This window comes from Hetaerina americana, unplaced genomic scaffold (genome assembly GCF_022747635.1).
Source record: "Hetaerina americana unplaced genomic scaffold, ioHetAmer1.1.p SCAF_10, whole genome shotgun sequence".
NCBI lineage: Eukaryota > Metazoa > Arthropoda > Insecta > Odonata > Calopterygidae > Hetaerina > Hetaerina americana.
The window spans coordinates 17,487,390-17,512,437 of record NW_027286070.1 but is presented as its reverse complement, the minus strand read 5'-3'; the positions used below and the strand labels follow the sequence as shown (position 1 = coordinate 17,512,437).

At 33.9% G+C, this 25,048-nt stretch overlaps 1 protein-coding gene across 1 annotated transcript in view; it reads right to left on the bottom strand.

Moving 5' to 3' along the window:
* The window catches only part of kl-2 (dynein heavy chain 2, axonemal kl-2), a 132,153-nt gene that overhangs the window by 46,141 nt on the left and 60,964 nt on the right, over positions 1-25,048 (bottom strand). The window contains exons 33-53 of the mRNA XM_071598906.1: positions 22,785-22,874; positions 22,514-22,643; positions 21,739-21,901; positions 21,471-21,649; positions 21,173-21,364; positions 19,565-19,707; positions 19,345-19,482; positions 18,038-18,208; positions 17,766-17,939; positions 17,549-17,666; positions 17,266-17,402; positions 16,997-17,152; positions 14,716-14,918; positions 14,389-14,574; positions 10,534-10,649; positions 10,361-10,443; positions 7,723-7,801; positions 5,777-5,922; positions 2,214-2,397; positions 2,013-2,122; positions 69-184 (exon numbers count right to left, since the gene is read on the bottom strand). Coding sequence (XP_071455007.1) covers positions 69-184; positions 2,013-2,122; positions 2,214-2,397; positions 5,777-5,922; positions 7,723-7,801; positions 10,361-10,443; positions 10,534-10,649; positions 14,389-14,574; positions 14,716-14,918; positions 16,997-17,152; positions 17,266-17,402; positions 17,549-17,666; positions 17,766-17,939; positions 18,038-18,208; positions 19,345-19,482; positions 19,565-19,707; positions 21,173-21,364; positions 21,471-21,649; positions 21,739-21,901; positions 22,514-22,643; positions 22,785-22,874 — 3,014 coding nt within the window. The remainder of the gene's footprint in view (positions 1-68; positions 185-2,012; positions 2,123-2,213; positions 2,398-5,776; positions 5,923-7,722; positions 7,802-10,360; positions 10,444-10,533; positions 10,650-14,388; positions 14,575-14,715; positions 14,919-16,996; positions 17,153-17,265; positions 17,403-17,548; positions 17,667-17,765; positions 17,940-18,037; positions 18,209-19,344; positions 19,483-19,564; positions 19,708-21,172; positions 21,365-21,470; positions 21,650-21,738; positions 21,902-22,513; positions 22,644-22,784; positions 22,875-25,048) is intronic.

Below are 25,048 nucleotides of genomic sequence, written 5' to 3'. Positions count from 1 at the left end.
TTGATGTTCGACTATTTTTTCACTCTACAAAAAATAAAAGTTCAGTAATTTTGTAAATTGTCACTTACTGAAGATCAACTAGTCTGTCACAAAATACTCTGTAACACTCATGGATCCAAAGCCTTAGAAAAGAATTTCTTGATGTTTGCTGCTCATTGTGGCTTCTAAGAAGTCCTTGAAATACCTTAAATAAACAAATTATAAACAAAAAATGCATACTGGAAATATATCAAGGAAAGGGAGAGAATCCATTGAACTCATGTTCTAAGGATGTTTGGGTAGCCTTCAAACTGGATGTCCAGGAGAGTGATATTTATGATTGGTTTGATGAATCACTCAGGCCACTGTATATTTTGCCTCTTTTGTCAAATATCAAGTGGCTTTAGGGTCACATTTCTTCATATGCCTGTTATTTTATATGTTAGGGCTGACACAGTGACAATTTGATCCAGGGATGTAACATAAAGGTGTAATCTAAGGGTTCAAAGCAGGGGTTCAAGTGGCAGAGCATGCTGTGATGCAGCATTGAGCCGCAGGCATTAGTTGGCACAGAGTAGCTGGTGCATCATCAATTGAATATCTTTAGCATGCCTGAAAACTCATCATTGCTAATGAATGTCAATTACTGTGACTTTTTATCTGTAATGAGGGAATGAGATACCAAAATCAGAGATACAAGCAAATTTCTGCGGAGTAGAACATTAAATCTAATTATTATGGTGCAATTCCATCCTCTGAGTAGTAAATTCTCCAGTAGTAGACTCAAACAGATATTAATGAACTTTCTTCTTATCTTGATCTTGCTTCCTAGCTCAGATGTTTCATTGCAGCTGGCTCCTAAGTCTTTATTGCTACTACTACTACTCTTTATGATTTAGTAACAGTGAAGAAAAATTATTGAGTTGTAACTAGCATTTTTGTTGATAAAGGAAGACAACATGTGGCCTACAACTAAGGGTTAGCTTGAGGATTAAATATGTGGTTTGAATGTTTGGTTAGCATTGAAAAACAATGCTCAATAATCTACCTGTCCTAAGTTATTTTGAATTAAAAATAACTAAAAATTGAAAGCAACACATTTGTATTATAAATAAGAGTAAACAATGAGAAATTATTCCACCTGCCCATTGGTGATTTCTGACACTAAGGAAGAAGCCAACCATCTGACTCCCATATTCATTGTGTTATCATAAATGTTGAAATGGTTCCCCATACCTATCCACCCCTGCCCAAGGTATGTATGTTCCCACAAGATATGGATTGTTGTGGAGTAACTGTACTTCACATTCCCCTCATGGGTGCTAGCAGAGGAAAAGATAGGTTGGGTTCTGGCACTTTCAAGTCACACACGTGTTATGTATACCATATTTAAAAGTATAGGTATATTTCCTATTTATAAGAACATCAGAGTAAAATAACTATGCCATTCGCCAACACTTCATTTGCAGCATTATTAACCTTTACATTTTGCAATGATATTAGCAAAACTGCAACTGAAAAAAAGATGTGTTCCATACATCCTTCGATCTCTCATAGCTGATTGGTGTTGTAGATTTCAGATTAGAAACCTAAAATTCCCCCTAGGGCCCCAACTTCAGGCTAGGGTTAACCAAATCAATTAAATATGAAAGAATCTTGAATTTGGGTAAAACTTATTTGGTTTTAAAATCTAATATTGAAAAGTAATTGGAAGAAGGATCAATTTTGATGATTTTTGACAATACCAATGGGATACAAAAATTGTTTCAATGGTGGAATGGATCAATTTTAGGATCATTTCACTTGAGTAGTTAAACACTCTCCTTAAAAACAGAACGATAGAAAATTTATGGCAAGAATAATGTAAATAAAGGAATCAATTATTAAAACTACTGTTTCTAATAAAGAAAATAAATATTTCCTTGGTTTAGGCTTACAGCTAGAACTGTTCCTTTTTAATTAAAAGCAGTAATTTATATGTCATTATTAAAATATTTTCTGCAGATGGAAGAATTAACTGTACACATTTTTACCTTTGAAATGTCTCTCAAATTAAAAAGATAATGAATTTTTGTCGGTGTTGGTAGCATTTTAACTACGACAGCATTATACAATGCAATTGTAGCAAATGTTATTGGTTTCCCTGAATAAAAAGAAATAAATACATAAGTACTTCATAAAGACTCACTTTACATATAAATCAGCATAACTATTTCACTAAAGAAATACTTTACCTGTTGGCTTCACATCATCATCAAAATCATTAAGTTTTTGGTAGATCATTGTTCCATAAATTCTTTCAATCTGAGAGGAATCAGGGAATGTCATGTTTATAACATTAAAGCAGCTCAACAATCTGTTTGATATTACATTTCTCCCACCACCAGGGGGACCCATGGCAGCCATAAGAAGCATATCCTTAAAAAAAAAAACAGTTTTCTGGCAATCAAATTTAACATACTCAATTAGAAACACATAATAATAAACAATCGATAATTTCAATGACATGAATTTTGTGAAACTAAATTCAATCTGAGAAATGATTGCTGAAAACAGAGGATTACACAATGTGGATACAGTCAAGTAAAATGCATACAGAAGAAATGTAGATACTTAAGTCAATATCCAATAGTATTTACTGACTCTATTGCTTCACAAATATAAGTCATTTTAATCACCACCATATAACGTAGAATAGATGGAAACCTCCCACTCAATTATTCCATTGGTTAGCCTCTACATATCCACATATTTCATTCCTTTTTTTCTCAATTTAATTTGTCTGAGGTAAATCATCTGGTACCTTTCTCTGTAATCCTTCCAGCCATTGCACCCCGTAAGGGTGTGTAAATCACTCCATAATGTTCCATGATAAACAAAATAAGCTTGAATTTTTCTGAACTTTGCTGAATTTTAGGTTTTAATTTTTCTGAGAGTAGGCAGTTAGTTAAATTTCAACAAGTTCTCTAGTCTTCCAATAATCATTTAAATGGAATAGGACTATACCATTTTTTTCTTTTGAAGTCTAAGTAGAAATACATCATTGATATAGCCAGAATTAGATTATATGACAGGCAGACTATCAATTGGTTGATTTTTCCAATTTTTATTCCAAAATGGTCTGTTTACAACAAATAAAAATTTCATATTTTTTGAAAATGCATAGACTATTTCAATAATATGAATTTCGTTCATCTGAAACTAAAATAAAAATATCCTTATTTCACTGATGGCAAACTAAAATTGCATTTTATGGGAATAATCAACCCCAGCCGTACTCTTAAAAATGGGAAATGTATATAGTGAGGGAAATTAGAGAGGAAAAATAAATAAATAATTATAATAAAAAATGATATAAGGGGGTTAGAAAAGAAAAAATGATTAAACTAAATTATGATAGCAAAACACTCCGGCTAAGGTGTTGTAGATAGCATTGACTCTCGCCCTTGTCAAGCACTCACCCACCCAGGGCTTGTGAGAGATTTCTCCCTGCACCAGCAGCCCACCCAATCACACGAAATAAAGTAAATAAAAATTAATCAAGCACTCCCTAGCTTGGATTTACTATATAGCCTTGATCCTTTCTAGTCACAGGAACTCACATAACTTCATTTAAAACTCATTAGCACATATCCGAACCACTTATTAGACAACCATGAAAGCATCCACATCCACTGCTCCAAAAATAAACGCATGAACCATGACCAGGGCTCCATCTCAAAATCCTTATTCTCCTAAGCAAAACAGCAGAATTACCCAACTCAAAAAAATCACCATTAATGACTAGGCTTACATTGTAATTATTTTACCATAATCTGTGAATGGCCAAAAAATACCCCCCCCCCAAAAATAACAAAAATCCCCTTCACAACCATTCCCCACACCCCTTTCCACCCAAAATTTCCCAACAATTCCTCCCCCGTACTTTTGACCGTTACAATACACACAGTATAAAAAGACACCACACATGAGATGGCATCATTCCTTCTCTGAAGAGAACTGCTAGGCAGTCAAAACACTGTGTCAGCTTCTGGGCATCTCCCTTACTTTTCCCAAAGTGCGAGTTACACGACCAACGTCGGAAGAAATTCCACAGTAGGCCTGTTTGAGTGAGTTTGGATTCAAAGGGTTAAGGCGTTACCGAATGGTTTACGCATACTGAAACAAGTGACTAATTGGTGCGCCACTGGCACAGAGAGAAATCCCTCGCAACCCTGGTTGTATGAGTTCCCGAGACTAGCAAGGATCAAGGCTATTTAGTACATCCAAGCTAGAGAGTGCATGATTTATTTGCATTTATTTTATTACGAGTGATTGGTGAGCTGCTATTGCGGGGAGAAATCTCTCAAAAGCCATCTGGGTGATTGCTTGATAAGGGTGAAGGTCAATGCTATCTAGTACACCTTAGCTATAGCATTTCTGCTATCAGAATCTGGTTTAATCATTTGCTCTATTCCAACCCCCTATATCATTATTTTATTTGAATTTAATTTTGATTATTTATTTATTTTTCCTCTCTAATTTCCCACACGATAACCTTTGGTCATTTTTAAGAGTACAGCTGGGGTTGATTCTTCCCATAATATTCATATGGCCGTAGTTATGATTCCTTTAATTTAACTTTGCATTGTTACATCAGATCATAGCACAAATATGGAAACAAAGTCATTGTATAAAAATGGAGACCAAAGAAAATCATTACATCACATATTTGACGGTTAGTCTTTCAAAAACTCACTGACACTGTGGTATGTAATACATTTTGGCAAGAAATTATTTGACCCTCATTTCAAATGCTTCAGGAGAGGTATAAATTTGATTATATTGGAAATCTTTGAAATATGTAGTACAGAAATGGAATGGCAGGGATCTTTTGGACAAGATAGCTGGAGTATTGATTTGAGTGCATGTTATTTCTTGAATGGGCAGTGCAAGTAAAGGTGTTTTATTTGTCAATCTATATTCATGGTAGGAGAAAAAGCTTAATGGATTCAAAAAAAGGTCAACGAGGTGAGTGAGGAGATGTTTCTACAAGAATTCTGAAAAAATTTTATTCCTAGAAAATTCTTAGAGCATGTGTAAAGACACACCTGGAAGGAATATCATTAGTGAGCAAGGGATAAAATTCACCTAAGTACATAGTAATAACACATCTTCATAAACAGTATTCTTTAAACATCCAAACATAAAGCAAAATGCACTCAATTTATTGGGTGAATGATGAACATATGTCTCCCAGTGAAAATAGGAATATAAAAAGGAACCTAAGAATTTTGTATACTGAATCTATTAAAAAGATTATTTGTTTAGTCAACACAATGATCTATTAAATTTTGATTAATATGAAACAATATTACTTGTGATTTTTCTGCATTAATGTCAATGCATTAAGCTGTAGGTCAAAGTGCTATTAGCTATAGAGCTTGTTCACTTTTACACACCACTTAGTTCAAGGATTCATCAGATAACAGTATATTAGCATCATAAGTATAAAGAGTTACTTGAAGAAAATTGAAAGGACAAAGGGAACCAGGCAAGTCATTGATGTATACAAGGAGCAAGGCTTACAAAAAAGAGACCCAAGTGGTGCCCCAATATTCACAATGTTACCATCCGATAAACACTGAAGGCCATTGTGTCAAAATTCCAGCTTTATGACTTAAATGACCTTACTAATTTTTATGGAAAATTCTTACATTACAATATTGCCCATTAAAATATGATTGACTGAATGGCATGTAAGTAAAAAATAAAACATCAGCTATGGAGAAAAACTAATGCAAATCTACTTCCTTACATGTATATACATTGGTGTCTGCTTCTCACGATTATAACAAAAGCCATAATCAATCCATTGTCGAATGAGTTCGAGGGGTGGTTGGGCTCCATATGTCTCCCTTGCAGGCATGTTGAAGTCATCCATAAAGGTAATAAGTTTATTTCCTAAAAAATTTGGAGCATAAATATTCTATTAAATATCAGATCAAGAGTTCCTACCAAATAATACCCAAAATTAAGGAATAAAGTTTAGGAATCCTTAGACTTTAATGGAAATTTTCTGGTATGTAAATGAAAAATGTCCTGATTTTAAATTTCATTATTGAAATATGTGGAAAATGGACCAAAAGAATAAGTTTTTGAGAGAGGATCAGGAGTGTACATAGTATGTAAGTTTAGGGAACCAAAATGTGAAGCTCATGTTCTAGGAGCAAGGTTGTCACCTTTCAAACTTGAGAATGAGATAGAACCACCAACTTCATACATACACAACTAATGCAATACAACAAAATACCACTTCATATCAGAGATTGCCCTTGGGCCAGATAAAAATTAAAAAGCTTTAAGAGGAGACTTCTAATGAAAATTTTTCTGACAGTTACAAAACACCAAGTAGACCACTGTACTCTAGATGGGACATATGTCAATCAATAATTCATTGAAAAGAAAATCCAAGAGATGGCACTCATGGTATCAGAAAATGATTGCTGTTTAAATTTTAGCTATGTCCATCCCGTGATTTCATTTTCATAGTTTATTGAAGCAGCAAACTTTTGTTTATTTAGAAAAATGAAAAAAATGAGTTTCTTACAGCCATAAAAACTTCTTTTTAAAAGGTTTTAGACCAAAAGATTACAACTGTGTGACATTAGGTAAATGAATTTAAACATGGCCATACATCCATAAATGAACATCATTTCGGACATCACTGAATCCAGTGACGTCCAGAATAATGTACATCATTTGTGGACAAGGTGATGATAGCCACGATTTTTTGGGATGTACATGGAATCATCCACATTGGTTACTTGCAAAAAGGAACTAAGATAAATTGAGAGTATTATGCATCGTTATTGTACTGGTTGGGCAAGAAATAAATAAAAAAGTCCACATTTGATAAAGAAAAATATTGTCTCCCATCAAGACAATTTACAGGTGCACATCTGTGCAGTTTCGATGGCAAAAACTATGGAATTGAATTTGAACTATTACAAAATCCCCTGTATAGTATTCACTAGATTTGGCCTTCATTGACTGTAGTCACTAGTAGAAAGTTACATAGAGTACTACCAGAAGGTATACATTTGCACACTTTGTGGACTCAGAGGAGTAGCACAGAGTAAATTGAGTGCAATGAATGAACATTTCACTGAATAACAGAGTAGACTGGAGGGTAAAAAGACCTATCTGGAACCTGTACATTTCTAATACTTCACAGGTGTAAATAGCTAATGGAGAGCCTGGATGGGCAGTGATAGGCAGGAGTGGGAAAAAGTAAGTGAGGCATGGCAATGGCTCGAGTCAAAAGTGAACATAGTCAGAGAACTCACCTAATAAGTTATATTTAAACAATCAAGCATTAGTTAGTCAATGGGTCAAAGGGTACCAATTATTGCATAGTACATTGCAGATCATTATGACAGGTCTGTGATGAGAACTAATCATTAGAAGATCAAAGGTAATGAGATTCTCAAGAAAAAAGAAGACTATAATTAACATTGAAGTCAGATGGCATACACCAATATAGGTATAACAGCTCACATGTACAAAATGACATTTTTATTTTTTGATGAAAAACATTTTCTGTGATGGTTTAGATACATTTGTAAATTCTTCACCATTAATTATTTTCTAAGAAAATTCCATTGAAATAGTCACTAGGTGAATGTTACATGGGTATGTATCTTTAGCATACATAATATGTATGAGCCTTCACAAAAAGGTAGTCTATTTAACATGCCTTACCTGATATTGGGAGATAAATTCCCTTGCTTCTTTTTTCCATTTTACTGATGATGATATCTTGAACATTATTTGAACTAGTCTGTAATTATAAGAGATTGAAGATTAAAAAATAGTAATTTGTAAATGATGTATGTACACTGAATGAACAATAATTTCAGGTATCCAAGAAAAGGTATCATTATAATAGTGATAATTTAGACAGTGAAAATTTGTCACACATGACTAACTAATAATAATTCAAATTGCTATATACCATCAAGTGGAGTACATACAACTTTTCTGTAATTCTCTTCCTCTAAACATTTTCAACGATTGGAACATGAAAACAAAGCAATTTCCTTTAGCCCTAATTTCCTTTGCAAGATTTCATGTAAAGCAGTAGCAATGACAACAGCTACATTCCCTGCATTAATTTTGTCCCTATTGTTTCCTTCCACTCAAATATTTACCACAAACATGTTATTTAATGTCAAAGTTCATGTCATTATAGATATCTAAAGATTAGTTTCTTTGAATGAGGCCAATGATTTTGATTCTTCATTTGCTTGCCTGTGAATATCAGGACCAGCGTCATTGTTTTCTTTAAGCACTTTTTTCTTGACCCCCTCTCCTAATGTCATTGTAGCTATTGCTTTTTCCAGGAGTCATTTCCACCTTCTTTCCTCAGCCTCTCAAATGTATTACAAATAAATCCCTTGCAGTCCAATCCAATGCAAAAATTTCAGTGTAAAAACCATTCGCATTGACCAAGATTTGAACCCTGATCCCTCAATGTCTGGCCGAATACTTTAGCCAGTTAAGCCATCAAGATGTCCCCTTAAAATCTGAAATTTTGTAGTCAGCTGTAAGTGTTAAGTGTAACTCTGAAATTCTAGATTGGAATCCCGGTCAAGGCAAACGATTTTTACACTCTGAACTTGTTGCATTGAAATGCAAATTAATGGATGACTCAGTCTAAAGTTACTGTTGCAGCTTCCGCAGTTCCTTGGAAACTCCTTGCAGCTTTTAAGTGCATGTAAAAGGATCCTGTTGGTGAATCAGCTCATTCAGAGGTAGGCAAATTATCAGTCACGCAATGTAGTAGCCTTTTAAGCACAGAATTTCTGTTTATTGGGAGCAACTCAAAGGTTTACAACCTAGCTCTAATATTTTCAGAAATACATGTACTACATTCCCATTTGACAGCCCTTTCTAGAAGCACTGGAAATTGGTGCTTATGGCAGAACATCACGATTCTTTTTTTATGCCACATTCCACAGGCTGTTTTCATAGGTTTAAAACATTATACACACGTTTGCACCAGGTGATTGGAGTGAGTGAGTAAGGGGCATGGGGTAAGGGAGCCGTGGTTATTCACGAGAAACTGGCACACTGAAATGGCTACATGAGCCGGGCATTGTCATCATAGAAAAACCAGTCCTTCTCCCACAAATCTGATCTTCTTTGTCACATAATTTTATGATATCTTTTACCTCCAAATATAAGCCTGATTAACAAGTCTGACCTGGTGGGATGAATTCAGAATGAACTACCCCTCTCACATCAAAAAAACAAATGAGCATCATTTAAGAGGATGCATCGATAGCATAACTGGCTAAAGCACTCAACCGGACATTGAGGGATCCGGGTTCGAATCCCGGTCAAGGCAAATGATTTTTACACTCTGAAATTGTTGCGTTGAAATGCACATTAGCGGATGACTCTGTTAAGTTACTGTTGCGGCATCTCCCGCAGTTTCTTTGAAATCTTGAGGTTTGATTTCACTTGAAAAGTATTTTTTGGGCAAGGCAACAATGAAGTTTTCCATTTGCTTAACTGTTGTTTGGTTATGGGGTCGTAACAAAAGCACCATGACTCATCATCAGTCATGACCTTGGAAAAAATCTCGGTCAGTTTGGAGATGGTCTTTCAATGTATGGCAAGTTTCAATTCTGTTTTTAATGTTCAGTCAGGACCCAAGGCACGAATTAATGACTCTTCTCAACTCCAAATCTTCTGACAAAATTCGCTGAACCAAGCTGCACATTATTCCAGATAACTTACTAATCTATTTAATAGTCCATTGCTGGTCTTCAAGTATGATTGCAAGAACTTTTACAACATTTTCGTCAATTCTAGAAGTTGACAGATGTCCTGAGCAAGGTTTGTCATCAAGTGACTATTTACCTTCTTCAAAATGAGAAAACCATTGGTATACTTTAGTTTTTCCCATAGCACAATCCTTGCAAGCTATTTTTAACATCACCACAGTTTCTACTGTGTTTTTCCTAAGCAGAAAGCAAAATTTTATAGCAGTGCATCGTTCACTTACATTCATCATAACAAAAAACAAGGTTCAAGCAAAACTGCTTTTACAAATTGAATTGTTGTGACAGAACACAACCATCCCAGATGGCAACAACACCTGCGCATAACTTGGAATGATTTGCTCTATGCTAACCTAGCAGGAAAAATGTATACTAAGTAAGCTCCACCAACCACAGCACTATTCACTATTCCGGTTATTTTTGGGTAACCCTGGTACATTAGCACAAAGCTATTTATTAAACATTTTATATGAACACTTCCACAAAGTCATCCCTGCCTTCAGGTTTAATTTAGCCCAGTAAGGTTTTCAAAACACTAAAAAATTACTCACCTGAGCCGACATATTAATTGTTAGAATAGAGTATTTCTCTTTGTCCATGGAATCTAGAGCTTCCTGAGCAAGTGAAGTTTTACCTAAGACAAAGGATTTGAATGGAGAATAGAATAATTGATTAAAGGTACTAATTCTTAACGAACTAATTACAATAATAGTGCATTCATTACCTGTCCCAACTGAACCAACCAAAAGAACTGGGAATCCATTACTTAGTAAAGAAAAAATCAGGAACTGATAACGGAGTGTGTCCACTGTTGGTACCATAATCTTGTAGAATGGTAAACTGAAAAAATTAATTAGTATTACCACTTAATACAAAGACAGAAATGTAAAAGGTCAGTGGATCACCAGTCTTTGCGAGGCCAATTAGTATCAATAGATGTATGCTTATATAATTACTTTTTTATAATTTTGGTAATTCAGAAATATTCTGCACCACAGATAATTTTAAATTAAGCTTAAGTGCAAATATAATATATTTTGAGGTATTTGAGATGGCCTCATAAATTTGGATAGATGCATGTTTTGTCATTCAACTCCATAGCCACATTGTTTTATTCTAGGTAATATTTTCATCATTTGTTTGTTTATGAGCAGTATTATTTAGACATTCAGAAGTATGCTGTGATCATTTAGTTAGAGTATTAGTATTGATGGGGCAGTTCCACTATTTTTCGGTAAGAGAGCTAGTCTTTACTTTAGTTCACAAGTTTGATAGTTCCAGTGAATGGCTAGGTATTGAGCTAGTGACAGTTTTAATGTTTAATAAAATATTGGTCATTTTTTTTTTATTATCACCTCATTAAAAGTTATACATATAGTTAATGAGAAGTTTCACAATATTAGGAAGCTTCCAGCAAAATTTTTCTGATTTTTATCTAGGTAAACCAATTCTATAAAATTTATTACTTGGGTATGTTTATAGACAGTCATATATCATGGGATGGTCACATTGAAAATTTCTGCAGTAAGCATACCTATGCAGGCTTTCTAATATGCATTTTAATGCACTAATTTAATATCATAATCTAATATATATTTACCATACTGTTGATAATGATGTATTACTGTCAATCTATCATAGTGAGTTTTAATACTAGGCCATTTTCAGGATTTTCTTCTGGGGCCTAATGGTCAATGCTGAAGTAGTATTTAAAATTTAAAAAAGGGTCTTATGACTCATCTGTTCATCATCTGGATCACCAGGATTGGTAGGTAGTAAACCTATTTACTTATCTTTTGGATTTATAATCCTTTTAAGCAGAATAGATACATATAAGGAGGTAATTAGTTAGGGTTTGCTAAATAAAATAAGGTAGGAATGGCTGGTTAGATTAGGTTTTTATGATTGCCAGGATACCTGGCACCCTGGCAATCTGCACCTTTCTTTGCTCAATGTCATCCCCTTGATCACAAAGTTAGCATTTTAACTCCCTTTTGTACATATATGTTCTAATTGTGCACATTAGCCACCATCTTTTGAATTATATAACAAATTACAGGTATCACCTTCTTAGCCAACTCTTTCGAATCTAGCATTAATTACTTTTACTCAAAATTCTGTTATTTACTTGAAAGTGCTATTCAAACTATTGTGGGTTGCGGTAGTCCACGGGGCAGATTGTTGAGCTAATGATCGGAGGGCCCGGGTATGATTCCCGGGCAAGGCACTCTGGGCACCTGCAGGTCCACCCAATTATGTGATTTTTTGAGGACCAGATCTTCCTGGGAAACCATAACTGGCACAGGGAAATGAACTGGCCCCCCTACCCAGATGTGTGAATTTCACATGCCGTCGGGCTTAGTACTGGGTGAACTCTGTGATCAACTACCAAACTGACCCTCTGGCTGATTACTGAGTTTATGGTTTTCATTCCAACTATCAGAGCGAAAGTAAATTATTTGAAGTACATGTAGGAGAAAGCCTAGGCTGTCTGATGGCATTAATGTTCACAAATATTAATCTGAGAAATATTATGTAATAAGTTTGAAACCCTTTTGGTGATATTTTTATCCTTTCTTTCAAACATTAATGGTGAAAACCGATGTAAAAACGGAGCTAAGGCTGAGGAACTAGTGAAATGCGTAACATAAAAGATGCTGAATTAAATTAATTCATTTAAGAATATATATCTTATTCTTAATTCCAGAGGAAAATTTAATTCCTTTGTTATATATTTTTATTTTATTATTTATTTACTATAAGAAAAATAATTTTTAGTTTTTTTTCCAGGATTAGCATTAGTAGAGAGAAGTAAATAATATCACAAGGCTTAAGAAATTATCATTCATTAACCAATTATTACCAAGAACCTCTTTCTTTACATTTAAAGTCAACTGGATTAAAAATAATGTTTGAAATTACCCAGAACCCAACAGTTTTGAATATTGTTCAATCACAGCCATAAGGCAGTTTTAAAAACTACTGAAGGTTTTGTAGATAAAATAGTTTGTGTGAAATTGTATGCTGAATGTTGAAAAAACCCACAAGAATATTCTATCACCAAAAAGCTCTCAATAATTACTGCGATTTCTCTCCTTTATGGGAGGTCCTTGAATTGAATGAGATACTGCTTTTGGATTGCCTTGTGATTTTGAATACCTGCAAGGGTAATTCGAGAAGTTCTCAGAATGGAATAGAAATAAACGACTTAGCTAAGTGAAACTTTTTGTTTTTCAATGTAGTTTTCCTGTACATTAATATGCTTGGTCCAGAGATGTTCCACTGCATTGATCCATTCTTGAAAATTAGAGTCCTTCAGGCCTGCAAAATACCTATCTTAATTAGATGTTCATTCTTTGTTTGAAGGGAATCTCTGTCCAAGGAAAATTTTGAGAGGAAGAAATAGAAATCTGATGGAGCCAAATCAGGTGAATAAGGTGGGTGTGGCAACAATCCATGTCATAGTTCACATATTTTTGCCATGACAATGACTCCTGTACATGGGCGTGCATTATCTTGATGAAAGACGACTTTATTCCTTCCCAAACCTGGTTTTTTCATGTATCTTTAGATGCAGGTGGTCCAGATGGTTAGCATAGCATTGCCAAGTAATTGTTTGACCCGTGAGAAGATTATCAGAAGTTTCCATTCGGATGTATTTATTATCCTCTATAAAGAATCTTGGCACTTAAGAGATTTTTTCATATCCAATCCCACAGTTAAAATGTGATATGCCTGTTCGGATGACATCTCAAAAGCTTCAGCAATTTCTTGTGCACTGTCAGTGATCCTCCACAACCATTTTATTCACTTTTACAATAATTTCTAGGGTAGTGGCATATTTTGGTAAACCACCACAGGGATCACCATCTAAGCTGCCCTGAACAAACTTAAACTCATTTGTCCACTGAGCAACAGTTAATTATGAAGGAGCCGAGTCCCCCAGAGTGTTCTCAAAGTTGGCATACATTTCCTTTGTTTTCATAATTTTCTTCATGAGGTATTTAATCACTATTTGAATCTCAATTTTTTCCATCTTCACAAATCACTACACAGGAACAACAACAGAGAGGTGTCAGCACCACGGATCTCTTCCCAGAGTACTGAGGTTTAAGAGTTTTACCCTTAAAGGATTAACTATTGCCAGTGGGAAACTTGTTGCTCTAGGGCTAATATGTGGTGGTGATTCAGAGAACCCTTTGAACTACCCTCATATTTCAGATTATCACACTAAAATGTATGTATACAGAGGAATCTTATTTTACAATGCCATCAGTTTATGATACCTCATTCAACGGTGGGTCATCTAATTGAGAATAGGGTTTATTTAATGTTAGACATTTAGTTATGATATTTTTACAATATTTGAATAGTATTAAGCCTCAAATTTAAAACATTTGAATTCTATTAGTGAATTTTTTATAACAAGCTGCAGTCAATCATCAATACTCTTTTGACTCAAAGGGTTAATCAGCCCAAATTACTTCCACATGAAAATATTTTTCCAACTTATCCATTACTTTCATTCATCTTTCAACAGGTTTATACTAACAATGCGAAATAGCACAAATAAAATTACCTCAAGTCAAACTTCCAATTCTCCTTCAGTCTAGTTTCCCATGCCAAAAAGGATTTAGTAGCTGGATCAACATAGTATTCATAAACAGTATCCTTCAGGGGAAACATGCCTTCCAATTCTCGAATGTAGGCATCCAATTTCATTCTGCCCTCTTCATTGACACAAGCACAGACTGACCATATCAGGCTGTAGCATAATAGTCCATGATTAGTGTGACATGTCCGTTTTTATTTCAATGGCTTACAAAAGTAACATGGTAGTATAATATAGAGGGCAATACAAATAACAAATTTACATTTCAAAGAAATAAAAAATATTATAACATACCAGAAGAAAAACCATTGTTTGGCTGTGGTTTTAAATGTATCTCCGACACTACTACTCAAGCCATTTTCTTTAGTTGAAAAGCAATCCAGAAAATTACACATGGAAGTTACAATAGATATATCAGTAGTAGGCACTACTTCTTCACAATTCAGTCTCTTGAATTCCAAAATATGAGCCATGTATCTATCCATTAATCTCTGCATCTGAAAAGGAATTTGATTCGTTTTTATGGAAATAGCCAGTTTATTAGCAGATCAGTCAAGGAATTGAAAGAATGTAGGTTCACATTCCACCTCAAGAATGGTTCTAGAATTTCTTCTCGGTACAATAATTTATGCTTGATGGAGTGATATATAATCTTAGCCATAAAGCACCCAAAACTGATACCTACTTCTACCAATGTAACTGTTAATGAAAAATGTTTGATGTTGTAATCAGCGTAATCAATATCACATTTATGAGCAGGCTTTAACCTTTATATACTGAGGAATGTCTGAAGGTAGGGTAAAAGGTCTATCTTCACTCAATCAGGATATATTTCAAAAAGCCTTTTTGCAAAGCTAATTTACATAAAACCAGATATTTTGATAATACAGAAGATGGAAAATATGCTGAAAAACAGGAAATGGGATAACAGGATTAATGCGCAATTGCTGAAATCATGTAATAAGATATCTAAACAAAGGATGGTGGACCTTCTCTGTACTTACATGAGCAGAAAACCTTAAAAAAAGGTTTTAAGGGAAAATCTACCACGTAATCCATGGAGCATTAGCTAGCCAAGAGCATAAGGGATAGATGATGATTGTACAATGCAGTTTTCTTGGAAATGGTGGTAGCTTGACATATCAGAATTTAATGATGATTTCACCATTTATTAGTTGTTTTTGAAGATGAAGTAATACAAAAGAATTTACCAGAAACATTCCATATTTGCTATTATCATTGACAAAAATAAATGCTTTTACAATCATGACAAGTTATTATTTCTTACAATATTTTAGGAGGGATTTCAATTTTTCCTCAATTCCATTGCTCAAAAATGAGGTGTGTCTAAAAAGGGTGTGCAACAGGTTGATATGGTATTCATGTTCAACCTCAGAGCTGAGCATTTACTGGCGGTGAGATTTTCTTCCCTCACATGATCTTTTACTGGATAATTATTTCTAATTGCTTTTTATGACAGCATTAATTATGATCACACACATTTTATCTCAACATACATATATCCATATTCACTGACCTACCTCCCTGAAGAAACTGTACTTAAGCCAAAATGATGGATGTGGATATACATGATGATAATTTTGCAGATTCTGATTCTTTGTGGAGTATGAGCCAGAAAATGAATCACATTACAAAGGATCAGAATCAGAAGTCAAAAATGGCCCTACTGATTCACTTATGCAACAAGCGAATGGAAATTTTAATGACCTTATGAAAGGTCTATTTGAGTAACATAATTTTCTAACATTATCTCAAGCTGAATCAAAGACCCAAAGATATATTCAATTGTTTCTGGCTCAACCTAGTGGAAATTCATGTAATGAAATTAAGAATACAAAGTAACTTTCCACTGTTCTTTATTAGCGTACATGATGGTGACGCTTACAGGTACCTGATGATGACGCTTGAGCGTTGAAACCGGTTGTATGCTAATAAAGAACAGTGGAAAGTTACTTTGTATTCTTAATTTCATTACCCAAAGATATGTTAGTTATTCTCCTGTTTCCTGATTTTTTTTAGAAATTATCACAATTTTGTTGGAGGATTATCATAAATGCTAACACCTGTATTTTGACATGGGGCGATCTGATGTGACAAATTATGGAGTGCAGAAATAAGATGCAACATTTGAGACTTGAGGTTAATGATTTGAGATGACAGATTCAGAGATTTTTTAGAAAGACCTCAAGTAAAAATATGAGAAAATAACATTTATGCTATTATAAGTAAAATAGTCACCTACTTTGTTCAGCAATACATTTTATTAAAAATTATGATTTTGAATAATAAGTTGAACATATGATTTTTTCTCTTAACTTCCATAGGAACATCATAATGACTTTCGGGATTATTCTCTCAAAGATTATAATGAACAATTTCCACCATCATCTTCCTTACCATCCACACTGCCCACAATAGAAGGGTGAGCATACAATCAATCAATATAATGCTTTATGGCTTATTAAATTCTTATTTTAAACAATATACTAATAATTATATAAATATAAACAGTATATAGCCATATATTTAAACCATAACTGAAATTAAACGTTACCTCTTCCACAAATTCATGGTCTGAATGCTTTTGCAACCAAGAGTGCACATAAGGTTTCCACCCCAAATCTTTGTAGTCATTGTAAACCATTCCACAGCGTGACACAGTAGCTGGTGAGGCCACTGACAAATCCTCGACTTCAAAGAGAAGTGACACCTGTGGTAGATCATTCGTGAAAAGTCAGTACATTAAAAATGGAATGGAGTCTTAATCTATCTCTTGTATCACTAAGATCAGTTCCATCTCAAGTATAAAAATAGATTCATAACCTGATCAGGCATTGATATCCTGTCACTGTTTATTAGTGTCAAGACTTTATTGTCATCCATTACACTGTTCATGTTCTCTATCCATACAGCATCAACGGGACCATCAAATACAACCCACTTTTCATCTGACCTTTCATCTAGATGAAAGATATCACATCAATGTTAGCACATGGATTTAAAAAGCATATTTATAACTTAACCATAAGAAATTTATAAATGAATTATAAAATATAATTAATCATCAGAAATGATCAACAGAGCTTGATTCAAGTCTAATTTATACCAGAGCAAGTTTCCCGCATTATTGCAGACAAAACACCATCCAACCATTCACCAGTGCTCAAGTTGAATTCGCCATACAGTTCTCCCAGGGATAATGCTTTAGGGTTGATGGGATATTCCTATTAAAATAATTAGGACAAATAAAATAATAGCTATGAAAATACAATGGATATGAATTTCATCAATGATGAAATAACTACTGGCTTCACTGAACTTACCCAAACAATGTTATAACCTGCAACCTTCTCTTTGCCAAGTCTACTTAATGCTCTTTGTAATGTTTTCCAGGTCACAGATTTCCCTGAGCCAGTTCTTCCAACTATCATTACAGAGTGACGAGAAATTTTAGTTTCATGAAGCTGTATGACCTTGGTCACAATTGTAGGCAGAGGCTAAAATATGAAAAAAAAAAAAAAGAATGCCAGGTAGTCATGTCCAAATTACTCAATAATGCCAACAAACATAATTTTGGGAAGAATTTTATAATTACTTGTAATCCATTAGCTTTCAATTCTTCTTCAACAGAAAAGGACAATTCTTCATAGTCAATAATAGGGATTTTTACACCAGGAAAAAGATCTGTGATGATTCCATTAAACAAAGGAAGGTCGTTAGATGTAAGTTTGGCTACATTCATATCTTTCATTGCCAGTAAGACAACCTGAAAGCCAAGATATTAATTAACTATCCATAAATGCCTACATCTACTGGTAAAGCGCATTATGCAACATTGAAAACACTGATTAAAAGAACTCCAATTTTTATTTTCAACAAATTCAACTTCATGGGCTATACAGGGTGTGGTTCTTAAATCTGGAAACATTTCAATTTGAATTTCCCACCATATCGTAGTTTCACTGAAGGCCGCGATGGGCGCTCTTGAAAGCTACAGGCATCTAGTAAACAGCCATAGCCTTATAATAGCCGAGATGTTACGCACAAGTGTGGAGTACAATCGAAGAGCTGCTATTATTGAAAGTGTTCGCACTGGGCATTATATTGTGCAATAGTTCAATTTTTCTGGTACCCCAAATCAACTGTTTACGATATAGTGTCTAACTATAATGCATCGGAGAAGTCTGGGGAAGGTTTTGCTAACCCAGCGAGGAAATCTCATTCATGGAAATGCGTGCTTTTCCATATTTAAGCGCCGCACCCTGTATTTAAGCTGCCATGCATAAGGATGACTTCAAATTATTTCAATTTTAACATTCAACAAGAATGAGAAGGGGGCATAATGAGAATACCTCTTGTATGAACAAATCATTAATTCATTCATCATAAAATTATCATGAACTGAATAATTTACTCTATTGTATTTTTCCAAGACAACATTGCTTTGAAAGTGATAATAACTAATTATCCAATACGCTAAGTACTAATAAGTGCATTAACGAAAAGTTACCATTGTCATACGAGAGTAGATAGTATTTAAATGGAATTGTCTCATCAGTAACACTTAATACTCTCCACAGCAATCAACCATAAGGTTGGTTTGATAGGTGAGAGTAGAGCTCACATAATACTAAAGCCAACTGTGTGTGAAATTGGCTCATAAGGGTAGAAAGCCAGCTCCTTTCCCTATGTCTTCTGTGGTTTTCCAGGAAGATCTGGCACCCAAAAAATCACAAGACTTAGGCAAAACTGAAGGAGCCTAGACACAAAATTCCGAGAATTAAACCCAGTAGTCTAGCACTTTTTCTACTGGATTACCATACCCCACTTAATTCTATTGGAAATATAAACAATTAAAGTTGTACCATAAATAATTTACACTTGTTCAAAAAATCTACTCACTTCTTCATCAGGATAATTGGAAAATGCTCTTCTTTTCCTCCCCGCATATCTCAAAAGGGCCACCATACTTCTTAGTCCAAAGTCATAATGGTCTTGTTTGCTTAGCTGTTGAATAGCCAAGGAATACAGTGTGTAAACCTGTAATATGAGATGTAACACTGTTACTATCTCCGATGAAAGGATAGGGAAAAAGCATTTGATTCTCAATGACACTACACACCTTTTTGGCTAGTACTCGAGTTTCTTTAAATCCTTCACCAAATAGAATTATTTCTGCGATTAGACAGCTGTCAGGTACAATCATTGATATTGGCCTGAACATTGACTTAAGATTATCTGGAAGCTCAGTCCGACCAGCGTATCCTGATTGTCAATACAAAATAGATAATGATTTGCTAATATTTAAATGAATACATTTTAAAACAAAACTTAATTCTCTAAATATTATAAATACCGATAAAAAATTTGTATCCATCAAATTCCAAGAACACACAGCTGATGTTAAATTTATTTTCCATCACAAATTGTGAAGTAAAAAAGTTTTGGTAGAAGCAAACTTCCCATTGAAATAAAAAACACACAGGCTTGGCGATATAAAAATATAGAAACTGACTATCTAAAGGTGAAATATTTTTTAGGATTGAATAAAAAATCATTATAATGAAACTGAATGAGCCAAAAAATTGCCACTCAATAAAAATACATTCTGCAGGAGCAGGTACTATTAATAAAAACAAAATGACAATATTACCCCTTTTAAAATTCCTGTAATAAACTAACGTTCTGAAAACATTTTTGATTTTCCTGAAAATTAACATAGAAATACCATTATATTTGGAAATACCTAAACTGATATTAAATTTTTTCCTGGTAATCTCTAAATCAATCTGAAACTGAACATGAGCCATTGAAACTCTACATGAGCCATTTTAGGTAATACACACAGGAAATCAAGAGTTTATGGCGGGTAATTAAAATTACATAGACATTCTTCCTTCATAAATTGTCCAAATTAGATAATTGGATGCAAATATAACAAATCCACTTACAATAACTACAGGACTAATTCAATCATCTTTACCCATACTAATTATTATATTGTGAATGACCCTCAGATACCTTACATTGAGTGTATTCTATTCATCATGGATTATGAACACATGACTCAAGGTGCGAGAAATTTTAAAGTATTACCATAAACGTTTAAATCATTAATTAATTTAAACCATTAATTTCCTTGGAAAATTGCATACATGTGCCACACTTCTCCACATGTGTTATGATTCATTCTACCTGGTCATTTAGTTTCCTGCTGTCAGAATTTGGTATGAAAGAAAAGTTCTGTGCATTCAACCTTGATTTCAATATGTGAACCTTTTTCAGAATAAGTCAATTCACTGGAATATTGACCAATTGCTTCAAAGCTGATAAATATTTTCTTGTCCCTAATTGACATATATTGACAAAAAAATAACTGAAATCTTCCCCTATTCCAAAAAATCTCCAGAAATACTTACGAGTGATCTACCTGTGCACAATCACCCAAAAGTAAATAAAACCACAGTTTAAATTATTCAATTTAATTCAAAAAGGTTTAATCTTACTGAACATTATCACTTTCTCTTCCGGTTACTGACATTTTGACACACAAGCGGATATAAAAACAATAGCCATAAGGTATAATAAATACAAATAACTAAACATCAAAGTAGATTTACCAAATATGAATAATTTACAATAACTTTCAAAGAATAGTTTATAGGTCATTTTCCATACAATTATAAATAAAAGCTTTAGCATTTTAAAAAAATACCAAAATAATATTTACCAGGGTTCATGGTTATGAAAATTCCACAAGTGTGAACAAGTTTAATCTGCTCTCCTTCAAATACAAAATCCTTCTTCCCTTGAGCCAGAGCTTGCAGTATGGATAAAATTTGCTGAGCCACCACAGACAGCACTTCTATATTTATGCGATTAAACTCATCAAAACAGCCCCAAGCTCCTGTTTGTGCAAAGCCTAATGTGCCAGAGAAATTTCTGATGAGTTATTTTATTGTGATGACAAAATGGAGGCTTTCACTATTGGAACAATTGGTGCATACAGAATAGAAATTAAAGCTTACCTGAAAACATTCGGCCCATGCTTTTGTAATCTAAACCTTCTGAACAATTAATTACAATGACATAGCAACCTAACCCTTTCCCTAAATCCTTAACAGTTTCAGTCTTCCCAGTGCCAGCAGGCCCTTTCGGACTTCCACCTCGGTGTAGATGAAGAGCTGTAGTTAGTGTGATATAACATCTATAAATATAAAAGTTATTAGAGAGCAATGAAGCAAAAAATTCTTAGCTATAAATTTTGAGCTAATTAATTTTGCACCATAACTCTACCTGTCAGTTAATGGTGTGACAACGAGTCTTCCAGAATTACCCAGGTATTCATATCCATACACAAAATATGTATTTGTTTGTCTGGCAACACAAGAATCAATATCTTTATCCCATGAAAATCTGAGCTGGGAAAGCCATTCAAAAGCTGTAACATCCTTGCAGCCTTTCAAGAAAAATGAGAACATTTCCAACATTATGAAACTATAGTGGCTGATTGCACTTATCATGAAATGTTAAGATAAAATATGCTTTTAAAAAAAATTTAGTCTAAACTTAATAGACATCAACACAATTTTGCTACACACTGCATTTGTCTGCCTCTCATACTTTTATTCCAGTAATTCTATTAAAATGCCTACTCTTCCTCAACCATATACAATACCCCATTCGTCACAACCTTCCATACCTTTCCTACTTTTGAAAATTTCCTCCATCCAACTTTTATGCCTTCTTTAAACTTTTCCCAACAAATTTTATGCTACCTCTAACATAGGAAATGAGAAGGAGTGCTTTAATTTACTAAATAGCCACTGTTATTGTTTAACATTATTCCTCAGCAAAGAAATAAATCAGCAGTCCCCATGGTGAATATGGTAGACAAGATTGACCTTCCTGCAGCCATTATGACTTATTACGATAGGTAAGCTTAATTCTTGAATTGAAATTTAGCATGGCTGTGGTAGAGCAGAGGGAGACGGAAGATAATAAAAAATTGAAAAAGGATGATGCAAATGTCTGTCACAGGTTTTGGTCACAGTATTGCTTGCCAACATACCTGCTTTATAGAGTTTGTCAATAACATCTCTGGCATGAATTTCAATTGTAACAAGAGACACAATTTTCAGTCTCTGAAGTTTTGTCAAATCACCACGTACTGCATCAGAAAACTTGCTCAATACCTGGTTCTGCATTAAAAAAAATCAGTTACAAATGTCATTGACATGATAATAAAGTAGTTCAATATAAAACCTACTTTCACAATTAAAATCTAAAACCTAACGTAATTTTATTTCACCACAAAATCCAAAACCAAACACATTACATACCTGCTTTTTCCTCAGTTTTTTTAGAGGTTTTTTGGTGTCCTGAATTTTGCAAGTCTGAAGACTTTTTGTGCAATCAGTGGTCCACTGCACCTGCCATTCAAATTATAATTTAATATTAAAATTCATAGTTTTTTAGAAATAACAAAATGCCTTTACAGTTCACTCTACCCAAAGGATATTAATTATAGTATTAGTTAAACAATAATATTATAACTATAGCCAGTTCATTCCATGTTTATATGCATGAAACAAACTAATTGTATTGATGAGAAAGAGTTTGGCACTAGCTAGTGCCTTATAACCTTGAACAGCATGCAAAAAAACAAAACATTTCTCCTCCAATCTTATGGTAGAGTTAAGAAAAATCTGCATCTCAATCTCCCATAACTTAGTACCTCTTAAAGTAACACTTCCTTGAGCTACTCATCTCTGGCTAATAAATTTAAGAGAAAATACATTTCTACTCCTTATCCAGCTGCCTTTCAAGCTAATACATATTTTGTAAATGCACCATCATCAATGTTTGTCAAGCCCTGTTCTGAAACAAATCTAAAAACTATTGTAACCACACCCAGAAACAAATCCAGTGTTGGCCATGATGAAATTCCTGGTAAAGTTGTTTATCATTGTTTTGAAGCTATAAAAGCTGCCCTTTTATTTTTAATTAATGAGTCTTTGATGCAACAGATTTTCGCATTCCAATTAAAAGAAACAAAATTAGTACAAGTATACAAAAACCGTGGCTGTGTTAATGATTTGAACAACTGCAGACCAATAGCCATCCAAAATGCATTCGCTAAAATATTTGAAAAGGCAATGTATATGCATATAATCTTATCTCAAAAAAATTTTTTTACTTTCCAATTCTTAGCATGGACAAATATCTACTACAACAGCCATATATCAGGCAATTGACAGCATCTTTAAATCATTAGATGCTAAACACAAAACTCTTGGGCTGTTTTTTGATTTGTCAAAGGCTTTTGATCATGTAAACCATAATATACTTCTAATTAAACCAATAGAATTGGAATTAGAGGCATTCCACAAAATTGGATGAAGTCCTACATGCACAATCATACTAGAAGTTAAAATTGTCAGTAGATGGGTTCAGACATTAATCCGCAGTATTCCAAGTTTCCAAAGGCATGTCACGAGGCTCAACCTTTGGGTCACTCCTTTCCCTGGTATATGTTAACGACTAACCAAACTGCTTAAAAGATTATGAAGGGATAGTACCAGTTTTGCATGCTGATGATACTAATGTAATATTATCAACAAACACTCATCCCAGCCTTGTAGAAAAATCAAGGTCTGTTACACCTGCAATAAACAAGTGGGGCACAGATCTAGATTTAAATTTATGATGGAATGTAAATTTTTAGGCATATCTTTGTGTACAAATATTTCTTGGGATAAATATGTAAAAGCTCTTCAGCATAAGCTCAGTTCTACTCACAATTTATTAAGACACCTGCATAAGACTACAAGAAAAACAGTATTACTTAATTTATACCATGGGGAAATGTATTCAAATATTATCTATACTATAATATTTTGGGGCTCAGCAGCCATTTCTCAAGCCATCTTTAAAGTATGAAAGAAAGATTAATCATTGGGAAACCTCACAATGCACCAGAGGCCTATATTCCAGGAATTAATTGTTTACCTCTCCTGTACATTTATATGTTTTTAATTCAGCATATAAAAAACGATATTGGCAACTATTCCCTTAACTTTGACTATCATCATTATTACACTAGAGGAAGGCAAAACATCCATTACAGCAATAATAGAAATAAAGCATTGAAAATAGGGCTCAAGGAAATGGGCATCAGATTGTATAACAAATAACCCAAAAGTATGATGGCTACTAAGGGAACTGCTGCATTCAAACATAAATTAAAAAGATATCTACAATGCAACACATTCTACTCGGTTGACAAATATCTCAATAATATTCCTGATTCTTGAGTCCATACTTTTGGTTTATAGCAATGTTTTCAGTCTAGTTTATGTAAATGCTCCATATTTTAAATTTATAATTGGGTCTATGTGACATTTATGGTGCGTTTGTTTGTGCTACATTTAATGCAATCGTTAGTATCATATTTTGTAGCTCAATTGAGCCTATGCTCAATTGAGCTACAAAATGCATTGTATGCATTTTACTCCTTTTTGGCATGCCTTGTATAATGTACACTCACCATCCACTTGGTATTTTTATATCATATAATATGATAATAGAGTAAATAAAATGCATT